At 48.8% G+C, this 14,383-nt stretch overlaps 2 protein-coding genes across 5 annotated transcripts in view; both read right to left on the bottom strand.

The window, feature by feature from the left end:
- LOC133170429 (medium-chain acyl-CoA ligase ACSF2, mitochondrial-like) overlaps positions 1-3,471 on the bottom strand; it is a 4,899-nt gene extending 1,428 nt beyond the window's left edge. Inside the window, exons 1-10 of one of the 3 annotated variants that reach the window (XM_061303361.1) lie at positions 3,305-3,471; positions 2,098-2,293; positions 1,700-1,828; positions 1,286-1,339; positions 1,089-1,207; positions 820-982; positions 651-746; positions 408-535; positions 199-290; positions 33-109 (exon numbers count right to left, since the gene is read on the bottom strand). In XM_061303361.1, the coding sequence (XP_061159345.1) occupies positions 33-109; positions 199-290; positions 408-535; positions 651-746; positions 820-982; positions 1,089-1,207; positions 1,286-1,339; positions 1,700-1,828; positions 2,098-2,293; positions 3,305-3,417 (1,167 nt within the window). In that variant the 5' untranslated portion in view covers positions 3,418-3,471. Of the gene's footprint in view, positions 1-32; positions 110-198; positions 291-407; positions 560-650; positions 747-819; positions 983-1,088; positions 1,208-1,285; positions 1,340-1,699; positions 1,829-2,097; positions 2,294-3,304 lie in introns of all 3 variants that reach the window. The other 2 variants (XM_061303360.1, XM_061303362.1) reach the window with 2 other exon arrangements.
- A 2,904-nt stretch (positions 3,472-6,375) lies between these two features.
- Positions 6,376-14,322, bottom strand: LOC133170540 (dynein axonemal assembly factor 5-like). 2 transcript variants are annotated; one of them, XM_061303540.1, is made up of 13 exons: positions 13,747-14,321; positions 13,215-13,399; positions 13,019-13,143; positions 12,672-12,790; positions 12,034-12,266; positions 11,595-11,816; positions 10,303-10,446; positions 8,461-8,629; positions 7,851-7,998; positions 7,463-7,613; positions 7,084-7,240; positions 6,780-6,971; positions 6,376-6,674 (listed from the first exon to the last, which is right to left on the bottom strand). In XM_061303540.1, the coding sequence occupies exons 1-13, from the start codon at positions 14,282-14,284 to the stop codon at positions 6,520-6,522; spliced, it is 2,538 nt and encodes an 845-aa protein (XP_061159524.1). In that variant the 5' UTR covers positions 14,285-14,321; the 3' UTR covers positions 6,376-6,519. The 2 variants fall into 2 exon arrangements, with proteins under 2 accessions (XP_061159524.1, XP_061159525.1); XM_061303541.1 differs by having other exon boundaries at positions 6,531-6,674; positions 6,751-6,971; positions 13,747-14,322.
- Positions 14,323-14,383: the final 61 nt, after the last annotated feature.

The following is a 14,383-nucleotide window of genomic DNA, read 5'->3' as shown; positions in this document are numbered from 1 at the left end:
CTGCGGTTGTACCTCCGAATGTGGCGGCTCACCATGATTTCTTTCATGTTCAGCTTGGCCCTGACGTTGGCCACGAGCTCCGGGGCGCACGGCGATGCCGCCATGATGCCTCCAGCGCCATTGCGTATCAACATATGAAATTACTACCAATGCCGCAACGTTGGAATTTTGTCAACTAGCGGTCGCAGCTCGTCTTACCGCCTTCCATTGAGGACAAATCGTACTTTTCCAGATCAGGCTGCCCCAGCAGGTCTGTGAACATGGTGGGAGTGCCATAGACGAAATTGCACCTTCAAAGAAAGAAGTCGCAAAAACTGACAAAGAATGTCGCTGTCAGTACGTTGCCGCGCACATCTTGCTGCCTTTACGGCGCATGAATGAGACAAAGAGGAGACACCGTCTGGTACTTTTCCTTGTGAATGGCCTCCAGGTGGGCTCGGCTGTCATGGGTGGCGGCGGGAAAGACTAGCGTGATGCCGTGCACAGCCATGCACACACCTCCCAACACCGAACCAAAGCAGTGGTACATGGGCACCTGCATGCATACCCGCACCTGAGGCTAAATGCAAAATGCCGCACGGGTCGGTCGGTGCAACGGTCCATCTTGAGCCAGTTGTTGCTCGCTGGATGTTTGGCGGGGTGGCGCTCACCCTCCAGTCATAGCCGGCTCGGAGCCCCACAAAGTAGCCGTTGTTGACCACGTTGTGATGGGACAGGGTGACTCCCTTGGGGTCGCCGGTGGTGCCCTGAAAGACAAGGGGAGGCGAAGTCACGCGGAGGCAGTGAGCCCAATAAACGTGGGCGGGCGGCCGTTCTCACAGAGGTGAACTGAATATTGATGGCATCGTCGCACGACAACTTGCCGTGAAGCTCGCTTAGCCGGCGCTGGTGACAACTCTCAGCCGCTTGGAAAACGTCATCCGGGTGCAGTGCGCCTGCCTCGCGCCTGTCCGTCACGATCACCACACGCAGGTCCGGCAACCTTACAGGATTATGCTCTAACTTTTATTCTCACGCGTGTCTCAGTCTGCGGGTAACCCAAACATAAGCAATGAATTCGACGGCAACATGTGTGACTTTTAGGCTACCTGGCGCTGCGCATGGCTCCTGGCGGTGACGTGCTGAGCTCCGGGCAGATCTGCCGCAGCACGTCGCAGAACTTTTGCATCTTAAAGCTGCTGGGACAAACCAGCGCTTTGCACTGCACCTGGAGCGCAACGTGACCGCCAAGTTACTCACTCGTGTGACACTTCAACATGTACGAAAAAAAGGGGACAACGAGAACCTTTCTGAGCGTGAACTCCACTTCCTTGAGCTGATAGGCCGGGTTTAAGGACACCTGCCAGTCGGCCGGGAAAAAAGTGAGGCCACAACATCGAGGACACCCACCCGCATTGTCTACTAGGTAGCAATTGCAGTTCATGAATGAAGCCAGAACTCTGCGTTTGTTCACGATGGTTTTAGGCCCTTTCAAAAACATCATCAAGCAGTTTGCCCATGAAATTCCCACGCCACGCTACGTTCTCGTGAAGTGGTAACCGCTGTCCGCTAATGCTGAAAGTTGCAAATTTGCATTGAGATCGGAAACACATAGAGCTAGCTAGCGAACGAGCTCGCGAGCGAGTCGCAACGCGCCGAGCCTCCTCGCCAGAGGTAACAAGCGCAAATGTGAGCTCAGTTGTCATCCTCTCGGGCCGACCTGAATGATTCCCGCCTTGGCCGAAGCATACTGGAAGAGGATCCATTCGTATGTGTTTGGTCCCCAAAGGCCCAGACGGTCGCCTGGATGCAGGCCCAGAGCCAGGAGCCCCGCAGCCACCTGGTCCACCTGCAAAACATCACGCTGCATAAGTCCCTCCCGTTTGTAAGCACAATAATAGCTCAATTGAATACAGATTCAATGTGCAACCTTTAAAGCAGGAAATACGAAACAATGTGTTATTTTGTTTTTTTACTTTTCCAGCTTAGTTGTGAGGATAGACACACACAGGACGCTCCCCCGCCCATCCACATGAAAAAAGGAGTTGACGACAGTTCAGATTTCAGTGTATGACATCTGACGTCAATGTCACAAAAGGTTCGGACAGACGTACGTACGTCCTGCTGGAAGTGCTCAAAGGTTTTCCTGATGCCGTCCTGCAGGAAGACTACGGCTTCACGCTGCGGCCAGCGTCGGGCGGCGGCCTCCAGGCACTGTCCCATCGTCAGGGAGAGCAGCGAGACGGCTGACGTGCCGTGCACGTAGCTGCTGCTCAGAGACGGTCGACACGGAGGACGGTCCACGTGCAGCCGCCTACGCACATTAAAGCAACGCCGCCTGGAGTCAGCGATTGGAACCACGTTCGGTGCACACGCATCATCTGATTAGCCAACCATCAGTACGTGAAGAAAATTGCAGTAGTGATTTGGAATCATTTGGATGGTACATGGGCATTTTTAGGGTTTCAAAGTAGGGTTTGAAACTAGGGTAGGGTTTCAAAATTGGTCATCTCAATTACAAGCCTTACCATGAATGGTCTTTTTTTTTAAATTAAAATAAAAGCCTTACTATACATGGTCATTTTTGTTAGAAAAAAAAGCCTTCCTATCCGTGGTCATTTTCTTCAAAAAAAAAAAAGTAATTTTTATAAGAAAAAAGGCATTTCTCTACCCTGGTTGGTCAAAGCAAGATTTGATCTTACGCAGACTGCATATGTCAGGCAAGTGTACCCCTAAACGACAAGTATCCAGAGTTCTCATTAAAACAAAAGCCTTATGGTCATTTGAATTTTTTTTATTTTTTACAACATAAAAAGCATTTCTATCCATGGTCATATTTTTAAGAAAAAACGAAGCCGAACAAAGGCTTTTATAAGGATTTCTTTAAAGAAAAAAAGCCTTACTATACAAGGTAATATTTTTTAAAGAAAAAGTCTTACTATACAACGTAATTTTTTAAAAGAAAAAAAAGAGCCTTACAATACATAGTCACTTTTTAAAGAATGAACAGTAATTTAAGGGAAAAAAAGGCATTTCCTTATCCTGTTTGGTCAAAAACAAGAGTTGATGCCATGCAATCAGCATACAAGTATATCCCGAGACTACAAGTATCCAGTGTTTTCACCATGTTAAAATAAAAGCCTTATGGTTATTAAAACAAAACTATTAAAAAGATTTTTATTTTATAGGTCATTTAAAAAAAAAAAAAAAAAAATTTAATAGAAACAATTTATTACGATCCTTGCATGAATCGGCCTAAATGAGCTCTTCTGAAAAATCCCTGGAAGACAATTTTGGAAAGAACAAGGGCGAGCCCCCAACTTACCGACCCCACTGGAGCCAGCTCGACATCCACACCACTCTGCGTTCAAGTCCATCCACAAATTTGACACTGGTAGTGCATTGCGAAAAAGAGCGGAGTGCAAGGAGCGAGGACATTACTTCCAGCCACGGCAACACTGACAGTGAGAGAAACGTCAGCACTTCAGGCCAAAACTGTGCACAGAGTTAATCGCCACGTGTAATCTTTAACCACACAGAGTGACGGCATCGACCTCTTGTAGTGATCCAAAGTGCAGCCCGAGGTTGAAAATGAAAACAGATTGAAGCGCTTCAAAAAAGACAGCCGTGCAACGGCTCGATGCTTCTCAAGGGCCAACAGGAGAAAAATAGCCACATTTTTTAAATGCTATTTTATATTTTGTTGGAATAATTGTATTTGCAGAAGCGCTGGTCGGCCTGAACCGGAGGCCTCATATGTTTGCTTAAACAAAGATCTTAGACTCCTTTTCTTATCTGTGAGAGGCCCTCACTAGTTATGAACAGAACACCGTTGTTCTTTGTTTAGTTCGAGAGACGTTCTTTCTCTTTGAAACCTTGTAGTTTCTATTCATACAGTGCCTTGCGAAAGTATTCGGCCCCCTTGAAACTTTCAACATTTTGCGACATTTCAGGCTTCAAACATAAAGATATAAAAGTTAAATTTTTTGTCAAGAATCAACAAGTGGGACACAATCGTGAAGTGGAACGAAATTTATTGGATAATTTAAACTTTTTTAACAAATACAAAACTGAAAAGTGGGGCGTGCAATATTATTCGGCCCCTTTACTTTCAGTGCAGCAAACTCACTCCAGAAGTTCAGTGAGGCTCTTTGAATGATCCAATGTTGTCCTAAATGACTGATGATGATAAATAGAATGCACCTGTGTGTAATCAAGTCTCCGTATAAATGCACCTGTTCTTTGATAGTCTCAGGGTTCTGTTTAATGCGCAGAGAGAACCATCAAGACAAAGGAACACACCAGGCAGGTCCGAGATACTGTTGTGGAGAAGTTTAAAGCCGGATTTGGATACAAAAAGATTTCCCAAGCTTTAAACATCTCAAGGAGCACTGTGCAAGCAATTATATTGAAATGGAAGGATTATCAGACCCCTGCAAATCTACCAAGACCCGGCCGTCCCTCCAAACTTTCATCTCAAACAAGGAGAAGACTGATCAGAGATGCAGCCAAGAGGCCCGTGATCACTCTGGATGAACTGCAGATAACTGCAGCTGAGGTGGGAGAGTCTGTCCATAGGACAACAATCAGTCGTGCACTGCACAAATCTGGCCTTTATGGAAGAGTGGCAAGAAGAAAGCCATTTCTCAAAGATATCCATAAAAAGTCTTGTTTAAAGTTTGCCACAAGCCACTTGGGAGACACATCAAACATGTGGAAGAAGGTGCTCCGGTCAGATGAAACCAAAATCGAACTTTTTGGCCACAATGCAAAACGATATGTTTGGCGTAAAAGCAACACAGCTCATCACCCTGAACACACCATCCCCACTGTCAAACATGGTGGTGGCAGCATCATGGTTTGGGCCTGCTTTTCTTCAGCAGGGACATGGAAGATGGCTAAAATTGATGGGAAGATGGATGGAGCCAAATACAGGACCATTCTGGAAGAAAACCTGTTGGAGTCTGCAAAAGACCTGAGACTGGGACGGAGATTTATTTTCCAACAGGACAATGATCCAAAACATAAAGCCAAATCTACAATGGAATGGTTCACAAATAGACGTATCCGGATGTTAGAATGGCCAAGTCAAAGTCCAGACCTGAATCCAATCGAGAATCCGTGGAAAGAGCTGAAGACTGCTGTTCACAAACGCTCTCCATCCAACCTCAGTGGGCTCGAGCTGTTTTGCAAGGAAGAATTAGCAAGAATTCCAGTCTCTCGATGTGCAAAACTGATAGAGACATACCCCAAGCGACTTGCAGCTGTAATTGCAGCAAAAAGTGGCGCTACAAAGTATTAGCGCAAGGGGGTCAAATAATATTGCACGCCCCACTTTTCAGTTTTTTATTTGTTAAAGAAGTTTAAATTATCCAATAAATTTTGTTCCACTTCACGATTGTGTCCCACTTGTTGATTCTTGACCAAAAATTAAACTTTTATATCTTCATGTTTGAAGCCTGAAATGTTGCGAAATGTTGAAAGGTTCGGGGGGCCGAATACCTTTGCAAGGCACTATAGATTGTTGTTGACCGAGACAGTTTTCTTTGATATAAAGTGTTACAGAAAAGACATACATGTTGAAGTTTGTTGCACATAGGTTATCCCATATTTACCCAGGACGAGGCTCCCAACCAAGGACAGACTCTGCACTGCTGGGTTCACAAATCGGCCAAGGCCTCGCACCACACAACATCCTTTAGTTAGCTAATCAGCGTTACTACAGCCACAATCTCCCCTCCCTTTAGTGTAGCAACACCTTTTGTAACCAGAGCAACCCAAAATACAAAGAGGAGATAGCGGAAGAGGAGTCCAGAATTGGTGGAGGACTGTAACTGGGCCTTCTACGTAATTCTCCTCACGAGCAAAAGGAATACTGGTTGTCTTCTCCTCTTCTTTCAGTGTATAAAATAATGTCTTATGGTACTTAGACCTGACACATTTGCTTGTTGCTTTTGTCAATTATGCATACGTTTAATTTATTTGATGATTCAAAATATTCAAACTGAGGTTGTAACTCAATGTTCAAGTTTGTTATTCCACTTAGCTTCACCTCCATGCCGCGCAGCATTCAAATCTATCACACTGCCACAATCACATGAGTGAGGACATTATTCCTGGTGAAGGCAAAATGAAAATCCACTGACAGATGCTTTACTAACTTTGTAACAAGAATTTAGCATAATGTGTTAATCACTAACAGAGTGACAAGAGTTGAACTCTGGACCACTTGCAGCCGTGAATTTGAACTGAAAACATGTTGAAGAAGCTTAAAAACAAGACATGAGCAGGAGATTGAGCTTGCGTGATATCACAGCAGAGAGCGACACACAGTAAATACTGTGGATAATGGTGAGCTCGGTAACAAGGTCGTAGCAAGCGAGCAGCCAAGACACATTCTCATCACAATGCTTTTTATTGGACAATTATTGGGGGCGAAAATCCACGACCGATGAAGGCAAAGGCTCGGAAAACGGAACAGTCGGCCGAGGCCTCTCTGTTGTCCAATGATAAGAATGCGTTCCATCAGCGAGCAGACCGTCAGTGAGGGGAACGGCTACCACCGTGCGCCTGAATAGCATCGATGTGCTGTAGCAGACGGTCGCAGTGGTGGCAAGTGCGGTGGTTGTCCCTGGCAGCTTCCACTTCCTTCTTGAGGAGCGCCGGAAGGACCGAGCTGCCCGTCTTCAGCACCTCTGCAAACAAGCGTGCGTCGTCATTACTATCCCCAGCGTGATGGCCGTGGCGTGGGATCCGTCCTTTCCGCTCCACCTTGAAATCAAAGCGAGCGGCGTGCTCACCGAGCACTTGGTCTTTCACAGCGCCGTCAGGGTCATCCAGGTGCAAGAGGAGCTGCTGGAAGAGGAACTGCAGGTGTGAAGCGCACAGTCCCGTGTCATACTCTGCGCCCAGGCTGGACAACCACAGGCCGAGTGCACGGAGGGCCTCGCCGCGCACGTCCTCGCTGCTGTCGTCTAGACGCTTCAGCAGCTCTGTGTTGCATGGCAGCGCCCGAGCATAAGTGCGGGTAGAGTGTTGAAGGCAAAAACCAAAGCGCTCCTTCAACTCCTGAACACAATTGGAAGTGTGCCAGGCAGGACGTACCGGGGTAGATCTTGTTGAGGGCCTCCTGGCCCAGAGACGATCCCACCAGTCCGAGGACGGCGCACAGCGAGCGACATGCCAGCAGCCGGCCCATCGGGGAGTCCTCGTCTAGAGATGACAGCACCTGCGGGACCAGCTGCTCCTCCGCGTGCAGCAGCTGAACGTAACGGCCAGCAAGAGCAACAATTTGGAAACAAACAAACTCACCTTGCAATGCGTGTGATGAAACGGTGAGAAAAAAACAAGTGAAGCTGTTGCACTGAGGCAGCGGAACAACCCAGCTGGCTTAATGGCAGCTCTGAATAGGTTACACCCCTTCATGCATCGGTCAGCACTTGTGAAACGACTCGGGCGCCATCATGAATATGTGTGTGTGTACTTGTTGCGACGTGACGCCTCCTCCCTGCAGCCAGGCAAGTAGACAGCTGAGGGCAGCGGTCCGTAGGGCTCCGGCAGTACGGCCGGCTCGCCACACCAGGTTTGGAAGCAGCACGTCACACAGGAACTTCTCAGACTGAGCCCTGAAAAGTCTGCAATCAAGACGTTCAACAACATCATTTGGAACCTTTGCTTTTTTTGCTACAAAGATCCAATTAATGATGTCGGGGAGGGAGTACGTCTCTTGGAGAGCGTACGGATGCAGGTCGACACGGGCCAGGTGTGAGATGGCCAAAATGATCTGATGGTGGGACGCGAGCCGGCAGTTGTCCGCCTTGTCGCAATCCCGTTTTGGCCCCTCCCTTTTCTGCGTGTGCTGCCTAACGTACCCCTGAGAGTCCAGCGTGTTGCCTCCGTCCAGCAGCAACTTAGAGAGCATGATGAAGACGTTCATCCTCATCTCTTGGTCTCTGTCTGGCTGGAGGCAGGTGTGAAGAAGCATCATCAACTGGCTCACAAACTCTCCAATAACTGGACCTACGACACACACGTTTGCAGGAAATGAGCCCTCAGGTCCTTGTGTCTATCCCACACGGACCGACAATCAAGACGCAGGTAACTCGCCAACCACTCATGTTTGCATGTTTCTATTTTTAGCCACGTGCAGTCCCTGCTCGGCAGACGGCAGACGGCCGATGTCCCGATTGTCGTCCCAGAGGAGATTTGCCTGCCGGAACGTGTGAAGGGAGAGGCTGTGTAACGGCGGCTGAGTTTGCACTTTGCTCAAGGAGCAAAGACAAGCGGGTGGCCGAAACTTCTTTTAGCCGTCATTTTGGAGCGTGTACTGTGCATTAAAGGAAGGCCAATCAAGCAGGACATCTCCTCATTCAAGCTGCCTGCCAGCAATTTGAAGAAGAGTCGAGGGCAGCACAGAAATAGCGGAGACGTTTGTCAACCGGTGCCTCTCACTGCGCGGCGGCCACCTTGCTGGCATCTCACCTGACTGCACCAGGACGATGTGCAATTGGAGTCGGTGCGGCGAATAAGCGGACCAGCTGTTGACAGACGCGGACAGCCAGTCCAGTAGCTGGCCCATGTGTTGCCTGTAGAGCGCCGGCACCGAGCCCAGGCCCTGGACCTCACACAACCGCTGGACGCTCTCCAGGGCCTGAGGAACACATAGAGAGAATCAAGTAACCTCTGACTAGTCAAGTTGACACTTGAGCATTCAATCAATTGAGGGGGATGCATGAGATTCATCTCACTTCAGAGTTCCCACGGTTGAAGAAAAAAAATAGCAGAAATTGGACTTCAACTGTTCTCATCTTCTCTCAAATAAACACAAAGGCTTACTTGTTTTCCATTCGTTTTGTTTTGCACTAAATTATTTGTTGTAATAAATACATTTCGATTTCATCACGACCTCAAGCAGTTCGATGCGGCATCCAGTCAAATAAACGCCTCGCTTTCGATAGGAAAAAATAAATAAAAATCTCACAGCTATATCTTTGTGTTTTAATACATGAAGCGCATTTCCAGCAAGCGGTAGAGAATTGGTAATTTGTAACATATACAAGGCATCCTTCAGGTGCATACCTCTTCTGATGCACTAAATTTTAACACCCCCCTCCCCCAGGAAAAAATAACCGGTAGAGCCACTAAATACTTGCATCTACCATAGCCAGGCAGTGCCTGGAAAAAACTAAAGGCCTTCCCGCCAAAAAAAAACTGTCTGGAAAGAGCTAAAGTTGCCTCTCCTGAAGTGCTCGTCAATTGCTACCGTGCCACCTCACGCCAGAATGCGAGACATTTCGTCCCATTCCCATGCCGGAAAGTAATTGAGAGTGCTTAACAATAGAAGATGTGCAAGAAGAATGGGAAAACAGTGTTGCAGCGTGTGCTCTGATCAGACCCATCCCATTCTTCTTGGACATCTTCTATTGTTAAGCATCCGACACGACGAGCGCAAAAAACAAACGAGAAGAGAGACACAGGATATGACAAATATTAAAGGGAAGCAACTTCAACACATGAATAAAATTCATCTTGGAGCAAATGGGAGGAAGGAGTGCAAAGATGGACTTCAGGGCAGAGCAAGGGACTTGATCAGTCCTGCCATGGTCCCTCGGAGACCAGCGGTGTCAGACGTGTTGATGGGAAAACTTGGCCCCTTTGCTGGGAAAGGGCTTCTGCTTTTCCCCCGGGAGGGGCGTGGGGGTGCGGGCCCGCCCACGCTTTGTTATTCTTCCCAAGCTCTATGTTGACCATTTAAGCAAGCGCGGCAATGTAAACGAGTGCCGCAGTGAATTCTGTGGCGGCCGACCGAATGACCGACTCAGTTTGTCACACTTCCTGTCTGTTCAGGTGTCTCTCTCGAACAGGGGCGGGCGGACGTTTGTGCTCATGGGAGACCTTTACTGTGACTCAGTAATCTGTAGATACACAAGTTTTTCATTTTCATGGAGACAGACCCAAAGTTGGCGCTCTGCAATCAGTTTCACTTTACGTTAAGCTTGGCAGTCAATGACATGGTCTTGAAGCCTTTTTTTTTTTACTTGTTTTTGGTTTTCCATCACTTAAATTTTAAATTTAGCACTGATTTCGCAAATTTTCGGACCCACAAATTTTGCCGGTGACGCACACCTGCTCAGAATGACATCTGTTTTTTGTCCACCCCCGCCCCCCGCTCTTTCACCAAGACTGGATTTCAAAGTTCTCTTCTAGAAGGTGCAATTTAAGCGCCCCCCAGCTAAGTGGGTAATGATAGCGTTTGGCATGGCCGCATTTCTCAAATGGCTGCTTGGCATCTTGTGGAGTCAAAGCGCGGTGACATTTTCTCACCTTCTGGCAGAGGCCAGGCTCAGCAGAGAGGCTCTGGACAGTGACCAGCACCTGCAGCAGCTGCAGGGTGATCGGGCGGCAGTCGGACCCACACTGGTGCAGTAGCGTGTCCACGCAGGCCAGCAATTGCTCCAAGTAGGCAATCTGGACAAAGGAGTCCGGGAGATGCAAATCACTGTCTTGAGCTTTTGCATTCCATGTCTTTATTGACAAACATTGATTCCATGCCAATTTTTATGCAAGATATTTTCATGGACCGTTGTGAAGTAGATTATTTTACTCAGGTCAAAAATCCCAAGAATAGTGCCAATGGTCAAATGTTGCGGATAATCATTAGAAATTAGAAATACATTTGAGGCAATTTCAATTACACCAGCACACCACTTGGGAACACGGCCCCAAAAGCTGCTCAGATTGCTATGGTGACGGGAAAATAAACAGCCTCGCACTCAGGTTCCCGCTTTCCTGCGTGCAGGGCAGCGTTGCAGGAGGACATCCCTGCCCCACGGACCTTGCTCAAATGAAAAGAATTGAGACATGTGGGGCAACTTTTCCCATTTTTCCGATGTTTTTCTTTCTATGAAAGAGCCTTTGTGTTGCACCCCATCCCCCCCCCCCCCCCCCCACACACACACACACACACAGACCTACATGAAGAATGCGGGTGATTGGCGTCAGAGAGCACTTGCCAGCTATTCCTATTCCTGTACACCACTTTGGCATGCCCAAAATCTGGCCTTTCAAATTTTGTGCAGGATCTTGTCAGACTGTGGCCTCTCCTTTTTCCAGCAGTTGTGTGCGTTATTTGAAGACAAGCAACCAATGCAGCCTTATTTGTCTTTTTTTTTTTCCACCTTCTGGTTGTGAGCACAAACACGACGATCACAGACGTGCAGCATTTGATTTGACCAATGACATGTAGTCATCCGCTTTTGCCAGCCCATCTGTTTGTTTGGTTTCAGATTTCCTCAACAGCGCACCCGCTGAACTGGCCGCACATAGAGGCGCTATTGAAGGCCGCCGCGCCTTTGCCGACCAAGCGTCTTATCACAAAGCATATTTGCACTGGTAGGAAGGAGTGAGTCGGGGGAAGAAATCCAGTGCCCAAAATAAGCGTCAGCAGCGGCTGCGGACAACGATCTTCTATGACACCGCCAAAATCAGCAAATGGGAAACAGCTGCTATCCGAAGAGCCTGCGCAGCAGGTTAGCAAGGTGGACAATCAAACGCTTGTTACGGGTGTGCGCTCGAACCAATTGAGTTGAAGCGGATCTGGTGCCGAGCGCTCCCACCTGTTGATATTCCTGGCAGACGTCAGGTTGGGCCAGCGTGTCGGCAATTCGCCGGAGGTGCGGTCTCAGGAGAGTTTTGGGGCATCCTCCCAGCATGCCGCGCAGCACCATGAGGGCGGACCATGGATGCAAGGAAGGGGGGGCATCGACGTGATCCAGGAGCAGCTTGAGGAAGACCTCGGGTGGGACGAAGGCACCCAACACTTTAGCGGCGGCCAGGCACTAGCGGGGAGAGCGACAGGAAGTCAACGGGTGGCAAATCCGTTACCACCACATGGCGAGCCCCTCCCCCCACACCGGTTCAAATGCTGCTTTTTCTGATCAAATGAGATCTTTTTTGCCATCTTAACGTCCGGGAGATTGAAATTGGGAGATTGAAATTGGGAGATTCTTTTTGACGACTATTATAAAGACGGGGCAAGATGTGTGTCCAACTCACACTGATGACCACGTCCCTCTCAGAGTCGGCGCAGGCCCGGTAGAGGAGGACCAAGAGAGACTGGAGGTGCTGTGTGCTGTGCTCCTCGGCGTGGAGCAGCAGCACCGACAGCAGTCGCGAGGTTCGGACCCGGGTGGCGACCAGCCAGTCGCTCAGGTCGTGGCCGATGGCCGGCACCAGTCTGTACAGGTTCCTCGCTACCAGTTCTCTGCAGCCCAGACCTGGACGCTCCACTGATAGGAGAGAGAGAAAGCACACACGTCCTCTTTCTGAAGTCTGCCAAACAACAGGCAACATGACGCAAGTCTAGAAAGACAGCAGCACCAGTCACCACTGAGGGGTACTTGTTCAGAAAAACAACAGCCCCTAAAATAATGTGGCCAAACGGATCGCTTTTTGATATGCCAATCTGGCAGAATTGACTCGCAGCAGTGGGAAAAAGGGCAGCAAAGTGCTGCCACTAAAGGCACTTTTAAAATCTTGCCACTCCGCACTCCTCTGTTATCCAACGACCCCTTTTCTACTTGGCCCTCAGTGTTCGAGTGTGACACCCGCATTTGAAGGCCCTTCCAATATGAGGATGGCAAGAAAGAAAAAGACATGTCCTGCCCGCCCCCCTTCGATGCGGGGAGGCTGACCTCCCAGTGGGTAAAAGTGCGGTGGGGTGAGCAGAAAGTCCATCTTGTCTTTGAGGTCGTCCTCGTTCTCCTTCTCCCACTGAGCGCCGACCCGCTGCCATAAATCAGCCGCCAAAAGTCTGCAGAAAAAATCCGGGCTTATTACAGAGGCCTGCGACGACAGCTTTTCTCCATGAATCCATTTCACCGAGAAAATGTTACAGTTGTAACACAGTCACACTGCAATAATTGGAGTTCAAAGTGAAACACACGCAACTCACGCTGATAGGATCCATTTGTAAAACATTAACTAAAGCGTCAAAACAGACACGAGTGCCCGATTGCCTGACACAAGGCCGGTAACCTACCTTATTTCGGGAATCTCATCCGTAAGACCGCTCAGCAGGAGAGGAATGAGTTTGTGGAAGTAGGAGTACCTGTCCATTAATTTGAGCAGCCAATCACCGACCACCAAAGTTACTGCTTTCCTCACCTGCACCAAGGGGAAAAAGCTCAATCGGGTTCATGTAGTAGCAAAGAGAGTAAACAAAAATAGCCCACAACCTGCGGCGAGTCATCAAACAGCCTCTGCGCCAGGTGAGACAAGACGTCGTCCACGTTTTTCCCAGTGCCATACTGAACGACCGCCCCGGTAGCCTCGATGACAGACACCCGCACCTTGGAGTGCTGATGAGCGATCGTCTGCATGAGCGGCTTCACTAGACTCTCAGCCTGCATGTGGAAATGCTCTGCGGAGGCCAACATGGACGCAACCGGTTAAGGCTTTCTCTTAACAAGGAGACACAATAAGGAAAATGGTTTAAAAATCTTCATCTTGCACATTGGAATGGGGGCAAACGGGGAGGCAGGCGGTTGAAGACGTATCTTCCCAGTCTGGGTGATTATCGTCCACTGATTTCGGCATTTGATCAAAACCTGCATTTATAACACTGATGACAGCATCAGTGAAGCTAGATGCATCGGCTCATCATTTTGCATTTGACCTTTCTCGAAACGTCGCTCACTCGCTCGCTGCCAAACAACCGCTAATTTTTGTAGGTTGTAGCATTAGCTCATTAGCCAAAGTTTGACTAACCTGGCACACACTTGGCAAAGTTAACGGTGCATCTGCAGCTTTCCCTTTTGACGTCGGGAAAAGGGTCGACCAGTGTTCTCTGCAATATGTCGATCATTTCGTTCAGATAAGGCGCCAGCTGCTTTCCACACACGTCCACCGTCAGAGTCAACATCTCCACAGCGGACAAGCGCAGCTCCTCCGCCGGCTCCAGAGTCTCCTTCTCCCCGAACCGCTGGGCCAAGCAAGGCATGAGATAAGGCAACGACTCCTGCGGTTCGGGGACGCAGCGAATAAAGTCGCTTATGAGCAAAATGGCGATTTCTCTACATCTTTCCATCGGATCGGACAGACACTTGAGGAGAGGCTTGAGGAGGGCTGAGAAAAGCTCCTGGAAGACGACGCCCGACAGCTTTTTGTCCACCGTCTCTCTCTTGATGGACTCCAGGGCTCTCTTCCTCGTCGACTTGTTGTCTTCGCCAAGACAGTTTAAATGCCGGGCGAGTCTTCGCAAAACTTCCGCAGAAACGTGCTCGTCATTCGAAGCCGTGGCCGCCATCTTAGCTGTGGTCGTTATGACAACCAAACAAACGGCCGCTTCCTGCTTTGCTCATCACCGCTTCAACACTGTAAAACTTTATTCAGAAACGCCAAATGT

Source organism: Syngnathus typhle, linkage group LG17 (genome assembly GCF_033458585.1).
Source record: "Syngnathus typhle isolate RoL2023-S1 ecotype Sweden linkage group LG17, RoL_Styp_1.0, whole genome shotgun sequence".
Taxonomy (NCBI): Eukaryota; Metazoa; Chordata; class Actinopteri; order Syngnathiformes; family Syngnathidae; genus Syngnathus; species Syngnathus typhle.
This window is presented reverse-complemented; position numbering and strand designations above follow the sequence as displayed.